At 43.2% G+C, this 17,114-nt stretch overlaps 1 protein-coding gene across 1 annotated transcript in view; it reads left to right on the forward strand.

Annotated features, from left to right (window-relative positions):
• The window catches only part of opn7b (opsin 7, group member b), a 128,306-nt gene extending 111,729 nt beyond the window's left edge, over positions 1-16,577 (forward strand). Inside the window, exons 2-6 of the mRNA XM_020459046.2 lie at positions 3,053-3,158; positions 3,626-3,788; positions 4,287-4,414; positions 9,969-10,303; positions 11,111-16,577. Coding sequence (XP_020314635.1) covers positions 3,053-3,158; positions 3,626-3,788; positions 4,287-4,414; positions 9,969-10,303; positions 11,111-11,620 — 1,242 coding nt within the window. The 3' untranslated portion in view covers positions 11,621-16,577. The remainder of the gene's footprint in view (positions 1-3,052; positions 3,159-3,625; positions 3,789-4,286; positions 4,415-9,968; positions 10,304-11,110) is intronic.
• Positions 16,578-17,114: the final 537 nt, after the last annotated feature.

Below are 17,114 nucleotides of genomic sequence, written 5' to 3' on the forward strand. Positions count from 1 at the left end.
CTCTTTGAGTTATCCCTCCCGGCTCTACTATCTCTTTGAGTTAACTCTCCCAGCTCTAGACGTGAACTGAAGAGGAGATGGCTTCCCTGCAAACACATTCCTCAATGCTTTCTATTTCGATGAATGTTCCATTTAAATGTTCATCATCTAGTGTCATGATACAGTAATAAGTTTGGTGTAATGACCAGCTTTGAAGCAAAAAGGCTGTGTTGTTCATAACAGATGGCTTGTCACATTGTATTTCAAGGTGTATGGCATCGATTACCATTATAGTCCTTCAATTTAGAAAGAGCTAGACATTACGTATTTAATTGTGGACTGTGTGTGGCTACATAATCACATTAAGCTCTCTTTTAACAAATTAGATTAGTGAACTCTTCACACATCAGCACCCTGGACCTCCCAAATCAATCACAACCAAGTCAAATCAGCAGTGAACGTCACAGCGGGGATACCTTAGGCATACTAGAGTAGCAACACGCGCAGATGCATACGCTCGCAACTGTTGGGCTCCTGTGTTGTACTCAGACATGGCAGGTCATAGCTATTTAGATAAGTCCAGCCCATCCTTTTCTTTCCTATAGGTTACTGTTCCAGGGTATTTAATGTGGGGTACACACATACACACGCATGTAAATATATAATGAATGCAATGCTTATTTTCTCAGCTCACCAACCCACATCCAATTTCCTCAGGCATGGAAGACAAAAGAAGCGATAGGGGGAGGAACTGTAAGAGGAAATAGAGTGTTGTGTCTCAGGGGGCTGGTGGTGAAACCTACAGTATGTCATTTTATATTGAAAAGAGAAAGAGGTGATAGGGTAACCACAGAAACTGACAGACCCTGCACTGACGCCTCCTGTGTTCATTTCACGGTCTTGTTATTATTTTAGTTTAAAGCAAATAAAGAAGAAAAGATGGAGGAACAGGATGAATGTTAATAACCTTTTACTGTAGTGGGTTAAATTAGGGTCACACAGAGTGTTCCTTAGTAGTCTTAAATGAATCTACTTTGAAACAAAAGTATACACCTCACACACATGGTCATGGGCTTTTAAAAAAGAAGACTCTTGTACCGTGTCAGATATAGAGTTGAAATGTATTACATTTTGCTTTTACATCCCATTATTATTATATACAATGCAATATAATAAATATAATAAAACTGTTTGACATAGAAACACCATCTTTTCGCAGTAATAAATATGTGATTGATTATTCAATTATGAAAAATATTTATAACATTCCACCCATGAGGCCACTAGGTCATTTGACTGCAGGAAATGGTAGCCATTTGATTAGCTGTTCTGGAGTCTTATGGCTTGGGGGTAGAAGCTGATTAGAAGCCTCTCAGCCTTAGACTTGGTGCTCCGGTACCGCTTGCCGTGCGGTAGCAGAGAGAACAGTCTATGACTAGGGTGGCTGGAGTCTTTGGCGATGTTTAGGGCCTTCCTCTGACACCGCCTGGTATAGAGGTCCTGGATGGCAGGAATCTTGGTCCCGGTAATGAACTGGGCTGTATGCACTACCCTCTGTAGGAGGTCGGGCAGTTGGCATAACAGGCAGGGATGCAACCAGATGGTCTCGATGGTGCAGCTATAAAATCTTTTGAAGATCTGAAGACCCATGTCAAATCTTTTCAGTCTCCTGAGGGGGAATAAGTCCTGTTGTGCCCTCTTCACGAGTGTGTTGGTGTGCTTGGACCATGTTAGTTTGTTGTTGATGTGGATGCCAAGGAACTTGAAGCTCTCAACCTGCTCCACTCCAGCCCCGTCGATGAGAATGAGGGTGTGCTCGGTCAACTTTTTCCTGTAGTTCACAATCATCTCCTTTGTCTTGATCACGTTGAGGGAGAGGTTGTTGTCCTTGCACCACACAGCCAGGACTCTGACCTAATCCCTATAGACTGTCTCATCGTTGTCAGTGATCAAGCCTACCACTGTTGTGTCATCAGCAAATTTAATGATGGTGTTGGAGTCGTGTCCGGCCGTGCAGTCATGAGTGAACAGGGAGTACAGGAGGGGACTGAGTACGCACCCCTGAGGGGCCCCTGTGTTGACGATCAGCGTGGCAGATGTGTTGTTACCTGCCCTTATCACCTGGGGGGCGGTCCGTTAGGAAGTCCAGGATCCAGTTGCAGAGGGAGGTGTTTAGTCCCAGGGTCCTTAGCTTAGTGATGAGCTTTGAGGGCACTATGGTGTTGAATGCTGAGCTGTAGTCAGTGAATAGCATTCTCACATATGTGTTTCTTTTGTCCAAGTGGGAAAGGGCAGTGTGAAGTGCAATAGAGATTGCATCATCTGTGGATCTGTAGGTGCGGTATGCAAATTGGAGTGGGTCTAGGGTTTCTTGGATAATGGTACTGATGTGAGCCATGACCAGCCTTTCAAAGCATTTCATGACTACAGACGTGAGTGCTACGAGTCAGTGGTCATTTTAGGAAGGTTACCAAGGTGTTCTTGGGCACAGGGACTATGGTGGTCTGCTTGAAACATGTTGGAATTACAGACTCAGACAGGGAGAGGTTGAAAATGTCAGTGAAGACACTTGCCAGTTGGTCAGAGCGTGTTCGAAGTACACATCCTGGTAATTCGTCTGGCCCAGCGGCCTTCCATGTTGTGGAAGTAAACTGCTTACTTTTTCTCATGAACTACTTTCTCAATGTAAATAGCTCATTGGATTGTGGTAGTAATATAGTGACATTCAAAGTCAGTAGCAGGCAGTAAAAGTCAGTGGCTGTTATTGTAGCTTGTTGTCTTAGCTAAGGCCTTATCTGGCTGGAATTAGTCCCTCTCTGAGGGATTAGTCCCTCATGTGTCTGTGCCTGGGTGGGTGCGTGCGTGCGTGCGATTGTGCGAGTTCGGTTGTAATGATATGTTGTGCAATATGTCTTGGCTTTGGCCCCTGGATAGAGGTGTACAGTGAACTTCTGAACAAGGACCAGAGGCTTTGTCACACAGCAGAACTAATTTAACCCCATTAATCCTCTCCTCCCTTGTATGTATCTGACACCACAAATAAAGTTATCTCTCTCTCTCTCTCTCTCTCTAGATGGGAAATGCCTCTGAAACATCTTTGTTCGCTGACACATCTTCGTTCCTTTCTACCATCTCTAAAGAACATGACATCCTCATGGGGACCATCTATGCCATATTTGGTGAGTCTTTCTCCTGGTGTGTTTACCAGCTTTCACAACACTGGGGTTCATAGTTGTGCTCCGAGATCAGTAGTGGAAAAATACCTTGAAAGATATACAAAGATAAAAGTCTTAGAAGAGGGATCGCCCAACAATGCCTGTCATTTCATTGCTTTTGTCCACTATTGGCAGTGTTTCATCTTGATTTACTGGATTCCTTGAAGCTCTCTACAGTATGGGGCGGCAGGGTAGCCTAGTGGGTACAGCGTTGAACTAGTAACCGGAAGGTTGCAAGTTCAAATCCCCGAGCTGACAAGGTACAAATCTGTCGTTCTGCCCCTGAACGACAGAACCTACTGTTCCTAGGCCGTCATTGAAAATAAGAATTTGTTCTTAACTGACTTGCCTAGTTAAATAAAGTTAAAATATAATGTGTACTCTGTTATTTTACTTTTCAGTCTTGTTAAAACTCTAATCGTGTGTCTCAGGTGTTTTCTCACTGGTGGGGAATGGGATATTGCTGTTTGTGGCCTATCGGAAGAAGTCCTCCCTGAAGCCGACTGAGTTCTTTGTTATAAACCTCTCCGTCAGCGACCTTGGAATGACCATCTCTCTCTTCCCCATGGCCATCTCATCAGCCTTCGCACACAAGTGAGTGTCCACACTCCTTTACCATCCACTCCTCTGCTCATCAACCTTTACTTCTCCCATCCTCTTCCCCTTTCAAATCAAATCTCCCTCCTTCCATTCTTGAGGTTGGCTGCTGTGTGCTGCTGTTTTGTTATGTTTTGTTATGTTTTGTTATGCCCTCACACATGTAGACAGATAGATGGAGAGAGAATATAAAGATGTGAAATAAAAAGGTCACCTGTGAGACACAACTGTTTTAATAGTCATAAATATCTATATCCACTCGCTCTTGTACTCCAGGTAGTGTCAGCCATGTGGGGCCTCTGGCCTCAGACACTGAAAAAGTGAGGGAAATGGTCTCTGACTATCTACTGGATAAATGACTAGTCTCTCTCTCTCTCTCTCTCTCTCTCTCTCTCTCTCTCTCTCTCTCTCTCTCTCTCTCTCTCTCTCTCTTTCTCTCTCCATTTCTCTCTCTCTCTCTCTTTCTCTCTCCCTTTCTCCTCCCTTTCTCCCCAGGTGGCTGTTCAGTGATGTTACATGTATGAGCTATGCCTTCTGTGGTGTTTTGTTTGGACTAGCCAGTCTCACCAACCTCACAGTGTTGTCATCTGTGTGCTGGCTTAAGGTCTGCTGTCCCAACTATGGTAAGAGAATGCAAAACCTTGACCTCTAACCCTGATCCTTGATCTCTAACCATAACTTTGATCCCTACAATTGACTGACTCCAGCCCCTCTAGCACATCTTTCAGTGTATTGGGATGGTTTGGGACTCTGAAGATGTATTATCACTAACCTGCACACTGTCTTTCAGATTTGTACTTTCCTCCCAGACATCCAAGCCTCAGCAACAGTTGTGGAAGGTTTGTAGGTAGTGAGGGGTTAGGCCACATTGCCAGCATCTCTGAAGCTGGATAGACTGGGAGAGTGGAGGGCAACCAAGAGGTTAAGAGTCATAAGTAAAAGGTTAGAGTTCCCTCAACTATTTGCTATTGTGCAAAAGATCAACTCCTCTCCGAAGTAGGAAGTAATTAACAGAGTTAAAGTGGAGAGGGGGAAGTATGATTCAAGGACACTCTTAAGACATGTCACTTTGGGACAGTGAGAAACCTATTTACTGGATGAAGCCATTAGGTTACCGAGCATCCACTTGCTTTAGCAGCTAATTAGAATGTATTTGACCGTACATTACAGAGGGGTGTTAGGATAATAAGGTCTGGCTAATCACTAGTGATTAACGTTCCATATTACAACTGTAGGGATTAACGTTAAATTCTCAGAGACAGACAGACACAATGCTGATCTAGCTTTGTCTGGAAAGCACACATAGGGTGTGTTTACACAGACAGCCCAATTCTGATATTTTTTTCACTCATTGGTCTTTTGACCAATCACATCAGATCTTTCCACATCAGATCTTTTTCAGAGCTGATCTGATTGGTCAAAATACCAATTAGTGAAACAAATACCAGAGTTGAGCTGCCTGTGTAAATGAGGCCATACACACCATGCTCACATCACATTACTTATGTAATGGATGGTGCGAAATTAAATTTGAACTACAAAACGGACAAAAAATAGTATTGAAGGGTGCTACGTTGTCGTCTCTTTTAAGCTTTGAGAGAAAGTAGTGTGAGTGTGAATACACAAATGAATCTACTAAAGTCCATTAAAAATAAGATATCATTAGTTTGTCTCCCCGATCGTTTTGTATGAGTGCGCACACGCGCATGTGTGTGTCTGTGTGTTATTGGATACATTAGTCCCAAGAGTACATCCACTAATGAGTAGGATTAATTTGTGCCACTCAAGCTTCTAAAGATCTGCTTAGGCAATTACAAACATGTGAGCACACATACAAACCGAGGGGGAGAACAGCGGACAAAACCTTTTTAAATTCTCCTTAGTAGATTCATTTCCAACTTCAAATCTCATCAACCCTCATGAAGAGCATCCATTGTGCAACAAGCTAATATTATACATCAACTATTCTCAAAACTTTCACCCACTCACTAAATTTCTTGTTTAATCATCAATACGTTGTTTCCCCTGAAAAAGTGTCCATTTGTCAGAACAACACAGCCAAGTCATGATTTAAAAATATATATATATATATGTATAGTGCTTAATTAGTCAGCAATTTGTTGTTTGATTTATGTAACTTAATTATGCTGACTTATTGCTGAATATACAGTGTGGTTGGAACGTATTCAAACCCTTTTACTTGTTCAATATTTTGTTATGTTACAGCCTTATTCTAAAATGAATGAAAATGCTTTTTTCCCCTCATCAATCTACACACAATAACCAATAATGACAATTACAGCATTGAGTCTTCTCGGGTATGACGCTACAAGCTTGGCACATCTGTATTTGGGGAGTTTTTGCCATTCTTCTGTCATGTTGAAAGGCGGAATGTTGCTGCACAGCTAATTTCAGGTCTCTTCAGAGATGTTCGATTGCGTTTAAGTCCAGGCTCTGGCTGGGCCACTCAAGGACATTAAGAGACTTGTCCGGAATCCACTCCTGCGTTGCCTTGGCTGTGTGCTTAGGGTTGTTGTTCTGCTGGAAGGTAAACCTTCACCTCATTATGAGGTTGTGAGCGCTCTGGAGAAGGTTTTCATCAAGGATCTCTCTGTACTTTGCTCTGTTCATCTTTGCCTCGATCCTGACTAGTCTCCCAGTCCCTGCTACTGAAAAACATCCCTACAGCATGATGCTGTCACCACCAAGCTTCATCGTAAGGATGGTGCAAGGTTTCCTCCAGACGTGGCGCTTGGCATTCACGCCAAAGAGTTCAATCTTGGTTTCATCAGACCAGAACATCTTGTTTCTCATGGTCTGAGAGTCTAGGTGCCTTTTGGCAATCTCCAAGCAGGCTGTCATGTGCCTTTTACTGAGGAGGGGCTTCCGTCTGGCCACTCTACCATAAAGGCCTGATTGGTGGAGTGCTGCAGAAATGGTTGTCCTCCTGGAAGGTTCTCCCATCTCCACAGAAGAACTCAGGAGCTCTGTCAGAGTGACCATCAGGTTCTTGGTCAACTCCCTGACCAAGGGAGTTGATGGTGGTTCCAAACTTCCGTTTTGGTGGTTCCAAACTTCCGTTTAAGAGTGATGGAGGTCACTGTGTTCTTGGTTACCTTCAATCCTGCAGACATTTTTTGGTACCCTTCACCAGATCTGTGCCTCGACATAATCCTGTCTCGGGAGCCCAACGGACAATTCCATCGACCTCATGGTTTGGTTTTTGCTCTGACCTGCACTGTCAACTGTGGGACCTTATATAGATAGGTGTGTTCCTTTCCAAATCGTGTCCAGTCAATTGAATTTACTAAAGGTGGACGCCAATCAAGTTGCAGAAACATCTCAAGGATGATCAATGGAAACAGGATGCACCTGAGCTCAATTTCAAGTCTCATAGCAAAGGGTCTGAATACTGATGTAAATAAGGTATTTATGTTTTTTTAAGTTTAATACAATTGCAAAAGTTTCTAAAAACCTGTATATCCCTTTGTCATTATGGGGTATTCTGTGTATATTGCTGAGTATTTTTTATTTATTTAATCCACTTTAGAATAAGGCTGTAAAGTAACAAAATATGCGAAAAGTCAAGGGGTCTGAATACTTTCCAAAGGCACTGTATCAGGAGTCCCTGATACTTGGTTAAAGAGTTAGGGGATGTCTCAAGGTTTAGATGTCATGCTCTTGTGAACTGAGTGAGTGGAACTAATAAGCATAGGTAGTAATGGAAGTCAGAACAGCATTTTAAAGAGTTACACAAACTCTTCAGTGTGTTGTGTGTGTGTGTGTGTGTGTGTGTGTGTGTGTGTGTGTGTGTGTGTGTGTGTGTGTGTGTGTGTGTGTGTGTGTGTGTGTGTGTGTGTGTGTGCACTCTTCAGAAAGTTGAAGTCCACCTTGAGGCTCTGGAGACTGCTGGCTGCACCAATAACACTGTTTGAAATGAAGATGAGCACAAATAATGATGTGTTTAAAAGAGTCAGCCCAAAAGAACCTGGTACAAATATAGCACACACAATACGGACAGAGAAAAGTGGAGAACCAAAATGAGCAGAGATCAGTGTTAAGTTGTGAGTACAGTAGCAGTTAAAGTCACAGAGGATTAGAAGGTTTCCAGAGGAGCAACAATGGAAGGAGGTTCAGAGTCATGAACTGATGACACACCAGTGTCAGATAATTACGCGGAGCTCCACACAGACTATACCATCAGCAAAAAAGACTACAACACTGCAGAGCAGGTGTCATTAGAAATGGAAGCAGGCTAGGATTGGCATCCCACCATCCCACTAGTCCCGCTCTAGGGATGACGGTGAGGTAGCATTGAATATTCAAGGGATACTCAAGGATGATATTAATGCTGTATTCAAGTATTCTTACTTTCAGATTAAAATAGGGATATTTATTCCAATAAATGGCCCCTGGTTGGGTGATACAGATGGTTCCAGGTTTGAAATGCCCATGAACCTTGTAGTATAGATAGCCAACAGACACCACAGTGCATGTTTTAAACATACTGTATACACACAGCCAGGACTCCAGTACTGATCAGGCAGCTGAACAATTAGGACAGAGGAGTAATAATCAATCTAAGATCAGCTCACTCTGCACATCCTCTGCTAACTGCAGGAGGTTGACATATTGAACTGCTAAATCTGATTCAACATTCCAATCCAGTGATAGCCACAGGCTCCTTGTATTCCCTGTTCGCCATACGCCGTCTAGCTCCTCACACACACAGAGGACGCATTTTCCATTTCAGCTTTCTGATTCATGTACACACCGGTGAACATGAATCAGTAATTAATTATCCATCTGCCGCAGGTGACAAATGTGCAGAACCATCAAATAGGCTTCCTAGTCTACACATGCACTAGGCTTATTTACCAACAGTTCGAAATTCTTCTCATCATGTGTTTGAAATGTGCAGCCCTATTTATGGTTTATGACATGTAAGAGATGTGTAAGAAAGCAGAAATAATCAGTATACTGTATATTTCTGGTGAAGCTTAGCTCCTGGGGTGAGTGTGTTCTTCTGATACCAGGCCACACGGAAGGTGATATTGGTTTCTTAAAATGTAGATATATTCTATAACCCCGGAGAGTGAAGATTGGGAAGAGAGGATTGATAATAGTGTATTCACGTACACAAACAGGCACACTCCAATACACACGCACTTTGGCCCTCCAGCTAAACCGGTATGGTGCTAATCTCTCCACACGAGGGAGAGTATTTATATTTGGCTTCCTGTAAATATATAAATGCATATATTTGTGTCTCTACGGAAACATGCGCCTACCCTCTGTTTCTGAAAATGCTTGAGGTCATGTCAAGAGATATGCGTGTGGAGGAATGAGAGAACACGTGAATGTGTCATTTCTGTATGTAAATTTGCCCGCTAGAATTATCTAAGAGGCTAAGACGGCTAAGTTCCTGTAAAGCCAAATAAAATAAAATTATTTTCAGACTGATGAGATGTGAATGCTTACTAACTTCCAGTGAATAATCTTTTGTGTTTCTGTTTTTGTCAGTCGTTCACAATTCTGCTTTGATCCTAAAACTGCCATTTGCTTTTGGCCATTTAGATTATATGTGGTATTTCAGAGAAAATACACACGTACAAACTGAGATGTAATTAACAATGATATCAATGTTGCTTTCTCTCCTCTTCCCTGTATCTAATTTGCCTAATTTCTCCACAAACTAATGTGCCAAATCAGGTAACGTTGTCTTTCTCTTTCTGCCTCTTCCCTACCTCCTCTCCTTTCCTCCTCTTCCCTACCTCCTCTCCTTTCCTCCTCTTCCCTACCTCCCTCTCTCCCTTCCTCCTCTTCCCCACCTCCCGCTCTCCCTTCCTCCTCTTCCCCACCTTCCTCTCTCCCTTCCTCCTCTTCCCCACCTCCCTCTCTCCCTTCCTCCTCTTCCCCACCTCCTCTCTCCCTTCCTCCTCTTCCCCACCTCCTCTCTCCCTTCCTCCTCTTCCCCACCTCCTCTCTCCCTTCCTCCTCTTCCCCACCCCCTCCCCTACTTCCATTACAGCTTCAGGTAACAATGCCACTTATGATATTACATGTTCTCTCTCCACCTCCTCCTCTGCCTCCCATCTCTCATCCCATTGGTTAATAACCCCCTCCCTGTCTCCCCTTCTTCTCTCCTTCTCCCCCATCCCCCCATTCCTCCCACAGGTAACAAGTTCTCATCCTGCCATGCCTATCTCCTAATAGCAGCGGTGTGGTGCTATGCTCTTATCTTTGCCATCGGGCCTCTGACTGGCTGGGGCCGGTATGGTTCTGAACCCTACGGTACAGCCTGCTGTATCGACTGGTACGCCCCCGGCCAAAGCAGAGCTGCCATGAGCTACATCCTCTGCCTCTTCCTCTTCTGCTACATCATCCCCTGCATCATCATCTTTCTCTCCTATATCTTCATCCTGCTGACTGTCAAGGGGTCACGCCAGGCGGTGCAGCAGCACATATCCCCACAGAACAAGATCCCCAACACACATACACTCATCGTCAAGGTACGCACTGTCACACACACACTCTCACGGTCAGGATACACACACTCCCTCTCACAGACAACCACACTCATCAGTCAGCTATGCACTCTCACACACACACACTTAGCATCAAGGTACGCCCAGGTAAGGCCAACATGTTATAAATATGCCATCTTTGACTGATTATTTCTCAATTATACTTTTAGAAACAAATGTCAATTATACTGTAGGTTAACAATCTTTACTCCACATGACCATTCTATGAGAAAATCCCCTAAACATGTTTTTTTTTATCACCAACACACACACACACACAGACACTCTCACTGTCAAGGTACACACTGTCACACACGCACTTAGATAGTAGTTGTGCAAACACACACACACTACAATACACATCTTGGAAACTGTAGCAGCACATTTTCCTAACTTAAATGCCGCTTTATGTATAGGTTTTAAAGGGTTTCAAGCGGGTGTTGTGATTCGTTATTAGATCAAAAACTATTTGGAGAGCACCCCAATCATCAACTTGGGGGAGCTGTATACAATTGTCTTTATTTCACTCCTTCATGATTTAAAGTTTGGTTGGGACATAAGGTTTGAAAGTAGAAGTTTTAATTGATTAGAAGGTCAATGTATTGGTTGGTGGTCAATAAACAGCCTCATTATTATGATATTATGTCCTCTTTGACTTTGTTCTAAGTATTAGTTTAAAGTATTGTCACATGGATGGCTGGGGGAAGAGGGTTTGAAACTTTTATAAACTACTGTATGTGCACACCTGTCTGTCAATTCCTCCCTTTGTGTTTTCCCGTCTCTCCCTTCTAGCTCTCGGTGGCGGTGTGTATCGGTGTCGTGATCGCCTGGAGCCCATACGCCTTCGTCTCCATGTGGGCGGCGTTCATTAACTCAGCAGAGGTCCCTCCCTTTGCTTTCGCTGTGGCTGCCATCTTTGCCAAGTCCTCCACCCTCTACAATCCTATCGTCTACCTGGTCTTCAAACCCAACTTCCGCAGGTCCCTCTGCCGGGACTGGCTGACATGCCGACGGACCCTATGTGCGTGTTTGTGCTCGCACGGCTCGGCCCAGAAGGTGTCCTGTACACAGTCCCAGCAGCATGGGAAGGAGGAGTGTAACTCAACGCGGCGGTCCAATGGATTGCCGGAGAACCATAGGGGGGCATGCAGGCACTGCACATGCCCAGAGAGAGACACTGGTTCTGGCGGATACGGCCAAGAGACTACCCCTCAGAGGACTGCAAGGATACTGCAGGGGTCCACACATAGCGAAGTGGCTGTTAGTCAGCTGTCCAATGAGATGCAGAGTGACTTCCTCTGAAAAGACAAAGGAGAGAGAGTAAGCAAAAGAGAGAGGGAAGGGAGGGAGGATGAGGGGAGAGAAAGGCGGAGAGGGAGAAGGGAGAAAGTTAGAGGGAGGGAAATGTGGGAGAGGAAGGCAGTGAGCGAGAGGAGGAGAGAGAGAGATGAGAAAAGACAAACAGTGAATTGTTTTCACATACAAAATAAAAAACATGGAGAGGGGAAGATCAGAGGGAAAATACTTTCAAACAGGAAATAAGTTAGTGTTGAGGAAGGGCAGGTGTGAACTTGCACTAAAAATCACAACAAGGCCATCCTAACTCCTCTCACTCAGAGGAGTGGCCAAACCAATCACCTCGGAAACTGTTACTGCCACTAACTCAGCCACAAACTGAACTAAACCAGGGGTGTATTCATTATGCAGATGCTGTTGGAAAATGTTTCTTCTGTTGCGAAATGTTTAGCAACAGAAACGGTTTATTCCAAAAAGAAAACGTTTTGCAACAAAAATGAGAATTTTTATCAGACAAACTCAGCTAGGTCCCTCCCTGTTTCATTCCGTTTGCTCTGTTTGCTTCCATTTGGTTCTTAACCTTGTAAGACGTAATGAATACAACCCTGACAACCAACATACGACCACAAACTGAAGAGTCAGCAACATACCAAAAACTCAACCAAAATACCACCACAGACTGAGCAGCCAATAACAACCAGGAACTCAACCAACAAACGCAGCCAAGCCAGACTGAAAAACAGACTTAACCAACAAGCCCCTGATCTCTTGGGTTGCAGCTGGTTTGATTCAAAAGGACTTGAAAGTCATGAACCCACAGTCTTGATGCAGTAGTTAGAGATATCGGACACAGGACCAACAAGAGGGTCCATAATGAGAATGACACTGGTGTTTAGGGAAATACTATCAGATTGAGCATCAGATTCTACATATGTCCCACAGGGCCTACCAAAGAAGAGAGAGAGATGTGGATGAGGATACTATGGTGTATATACAGTATTAAAACCCACATAACCGAGAGAGTTGTCTACATGGGGGCTTGGAGTGTGTGAACCGAATTAAGACGTCACTTAGCTGAAGGCAGAACATGAGAAAATGAACCCCATGTCCAGAATTATTCAGTGAACAGTTAGGACTGTGCCAAATGAGCTACCATGAAAAATGAACAATTACGCACCGTGGTTGGGATCAACTTTAACTCAGTCAATCCAGGAAGTGAATGGGACATTCCCAATTCTGCACATAGTCTTAATGAATTAAGTCCAACTGAAATGTGCTCTCAAATCTCAGACATTCTCTCTGTTTTTACCCCAGACATGAAACCAATGCAACAATAGCTACAAGACTAATACAAAATCTATAAAAATCGAATTAAAAGATCCCGTTTTGCAATTTAGCTTCAGAAAACAAACAGATAAAATATTGAGCTACAGTGAGTTGTGTTGATATCTACTTTCTCCTTCCAGTGTTTCCCGAGGAGTGTAGATAGATGGTTATTGTAAACAAATTGGAGAAGGGGGGGGGGGCAGTGGAGGTGCTGAACTGCAGAGCTGAGCTGGTTCTGCTTGGTTAAACAAATTGGCCTGCCATCACCGTACAATCAATATAGAGCCATTATAGAGTTCTCACTGGGTCCAGAGAGGGAGCTCAAATCTGGGATCACAGAACAGCTAAAGCCCCAGGACTTGACCCAAAACAGTGAGAGTATTGAGAGTGTTATTGTTGACATAGTTTTGGCATTTGTGTGTTCTCATTTACATGAATGTGTGTGTGTGCTTATGTACCTGTTGTTGATTGATGCAATTTGCATATGCGTGTTTCTGTGTGTGAGAATAGCTACTGTATGTCTGCTTCAGTTTGCAAGTCTATGTGGGCATATGTTAGTGCAGTAACTCACTGAGGAAAGTCCTAACATTTTTCTATACATTGAGTGAGTCACAAAATCAAATCAAATGTTATTTGTTACATTCGCCGAATACTTACGAATACGACCTTACTGTGAAATGCTTACTTATAAGCCCTTAACCAACAATGCAGCTTTAAGAAAACAAAGTTAAGAATAATATTTACTAAATAAACTCAAGTAAAAAATAAAAGAGCAACAATAAAATAACAATAACGAGGCTATATACAGGGGGTACTGGTACAGAGTCAATGTGGAGGGGTGCAGGTTAGTCGAGGTAACTGAGGTAATATGTACATGTAGGTAGGGGAAAAGTGGCTATGCATAGATAATAGATATTAAACCATGAGTAGCAGCTGTGTAAAAAAAAGGGGGAGGGTCAATGCAAATAGTGCAGGTAGCCATTTGATTAGCTGTTCAGCAGTCTCGGGTAGGTGTTGTAGTAAAATATGACATGAACGAGCTTTTCTTCAATCCACTGAAGACCTATCTCCTCTTGTTCCTCTCCTCCTTAGCGTGAAAAACATAGAGTTGCTATTTCATAAAGGGACTTCTCGAGAGACAAAAGGTATGCTATATGACCTGAAGACAGAGCACAGAGCACAGTCTGACTAGAACTTTCTATTCACTCCTCTAGGACACTGGGTCATCAAACTCTTCTAAACACCGTGCCGCTGTGTTAACCAGTAATCTGGTTCGCTAAAGATCGTGTCTCCAGCCTGACTATCTCTGATACATGAACTCTTTCATGTTACAACAATAATATTTTATATCTATTGTTCACAAAATACCACAGAGTCAGCACAAACACCCGTAACCAGTCTTGTGGTTCAGCACCTTCAGAACTGTTATTATTGAATAATGCAGCAATATCTCACTGCTATAAATTGTAATCTGCTCTGTGGGTAACTTGGCCAATCTCTGACTTTATAGCATGTATCTCCGCCCTGCCCCCTGACCTCCAGAGAAAGATATCCTCTCCGTTTCTCCATCCACCCCCCTCCAGCTCTCTCTCTCTCCATCCAATGGAGAGAGAGAAAGTGTCAATATTATTGAAACAGCTCTATTATTATGTTGTAATGTCTTTACGACCCTGTTATGAGTTTAAAATAGAGTATAGATGTATATTTTAGCCGCACTAAAGAAAATACAAGAGAAGATGTAACATACAATGATTGAGATGACCATGCTGAGCCAGGCTCATGTGAGGAGTTAACAGGGTACTTCTTAGTAATCTCCCATCACAACTTCTAATCAGAGCCATCGATTTACAGGGTTTAGCAAACTCAGATTGAACACTAGATTGTCAACCGCCGCCATATTGGCACCGTAGGTTACAATCGCGTTCTATTGATGAGTATAGAATGTTTGGTGCGAAAGTGGAGGTTGGTTCAACCAAATCGCCACAGCTATTTCCTGAACAGCACCCTGTTCCCTGAATAGTACAGACATTTGGGATCTTTCCTTTCCTTCTAATACTAAGGTGGGGAAGATATGTTTGTCCTTTGACAATGGGGCGGAACTCGGGGGCGGAACTCGCTGCCATAACTGTGCATTTGTGATATATTTTTGTATATGTAATGATATTGATCAGTGATCATATTACTGCATGGTTCATAAGGAGTAATCATCACCGGCAGGCCATCAGGGCACCATCTCATCCAAACAGCACATATGTACCAGATGTCAGGGCTTTCAAACGGGTTTGGTTTGTATGTACAGGTGTACAAATGTCTATGTACAGAAGTTATATATAGTTGTAGATATCAGCCTACATGCATACTTGGGGGAATGGGTGACCCCCAAATTGTGTCCTTGGAAATGGGGTTGAATGGTAAATATCTCAAATAACAAACAAAACAGAGCACACAAACAGTGTGTTTTAACGTTGATTCTTTATGCAGTGCCAATGCAAAACCTGTTCCTGTTCCTCTGGCTGTCTGTCTCTTTCTGGACAGTTTGGATTCATTTGGTCCTTAATGGCCCGTTGTCTCCTCGTGAAAAAGGCTTCCCATTATTGACCTTGAGTGGTCATTTGCAGGGGGACCACATGAAAATAACTTGGACCGCCTCAGGTGCTCATTTTTTAAAAGTTCCATTCAATTGCAGTCTAATTGTGATCATATAAAATTACATTTTTGCTAAAGCAAAGAACATTATAGCCAACATCGCTAGCTCTCCAGCATCAAATTTGCTCCATATTTAAAGTTGTGATTCTGTCCTGAGCTCCACATCATCTCTGATATCAATGTCCTCTACAGTGAAGCGTCTCGCATGGACCCGTTTATTTATTACGTTGTAATCTTTCGACCGACTTTACATGAAGTGACCCGAAGATGATGTATGTACATTGTATTTTTTAGGCTTCGGACCTAACTTATGGCTATCCACATCAGTCTCAAGGAGATGAAAACGTATCTGTTCTGTTACCATAGCTCGTCTAACCTCATTCACCCCAGCAGCGTCATCACAGCAGGGTTATGAATCATCAGAGAACCATAATGTTGTAACGTTATAGTACCAACATTCACATATCCTCTGGCTTTTGCCTGGCCTGAACGGTGAGCTAAATTCTACATTATGTACAGAAGTCTCCATTGAATACTGTCAATCAATGCTGCTTAACTAAAGCTAAATGGACGAATACAGATGGGGTTTGGATATCTCCTCTGCAGCAGGATAGCAGTAGGACTTTAGTTGGAACTATATTCCTCTGTGCTCATGCTGTGCAGACCAGATAGTATGTCCCCAAATGACACTGTCTGAGTGCATGCGCATGCGCGCACACACACACACACACACACACACACACACACACACACACACACACACAGGAAGAGGTTGCTGACCTTCTCCACCACTTCCAAAGACACAGAACGAGGCTGGATGTGATGTGATGTACACATATGTTTATATAAAATATATGGTTTTAAAAGATGTCTCCTATCAATATATTTATTGAGATGATTATTATTATCATTGTCAGTGAGGTCTCAGATGCACTGTGAAAACATGTTTACAAGAAAGCAAAAAAAATAAAGTGCTATTTGTTAAAACATATTACCATGTTTTGGCGTGGGTTGTCCTAAGAGATGTGAGTAGTTTAAGGTTGTTAATACTAATGAGACAGCATATTGCATGGGCACGCACACACACCACACACACGCACACACACACACACACACGGTCCATAGGGAGTCCAGTCTACCTGCCTGGCCCTTGCTGCAAGCTAGCATAAATATTAAGTCTAATTGGGTTTGGTCACAGTGTTCCGCGTTCCTCATCTTCATAAGCCAGAGAGAAAGAGAGAGAGAGAGAGAGAGAGAGAGAGAGAGACCAAGAGAGAGAGAGAGAGAGAGAGAGAGAGAGACCGAGAGACCGAGAGAGAGTCTTATCTACACCAGTGGTTTTGAGGAACTCTCAGGTGTACCGCAAAACCTTTCCTAAACGTAATACCTTTTTTAACACTCACTTAGACATGTGACCTGTGGAATGAACACAACTGGCTCTCTGATTGATAGAGGGAGAATAACAACAGAGGAGGATGGGAGACAAACAGATGACAAACTGAGGGAAAGAAGAGAGAGAGCTCTCGAT

This window comes from Oncorhynchus kisutch, linkage group LG24 (assembly GCF_002021735.2).
Source record: "Oncorhynchus kisutch isolate 150728-3 linkage group LG24, Okis_V2, whole genome shotgun sequence".
Classification (NCBI taxonomy): Eukaryota; Metazoa; Chordata; class Actinopteri; order Salmoniformes; family Salmonidae; genus Oncorhynchus; species Oncorhynchus kisutch.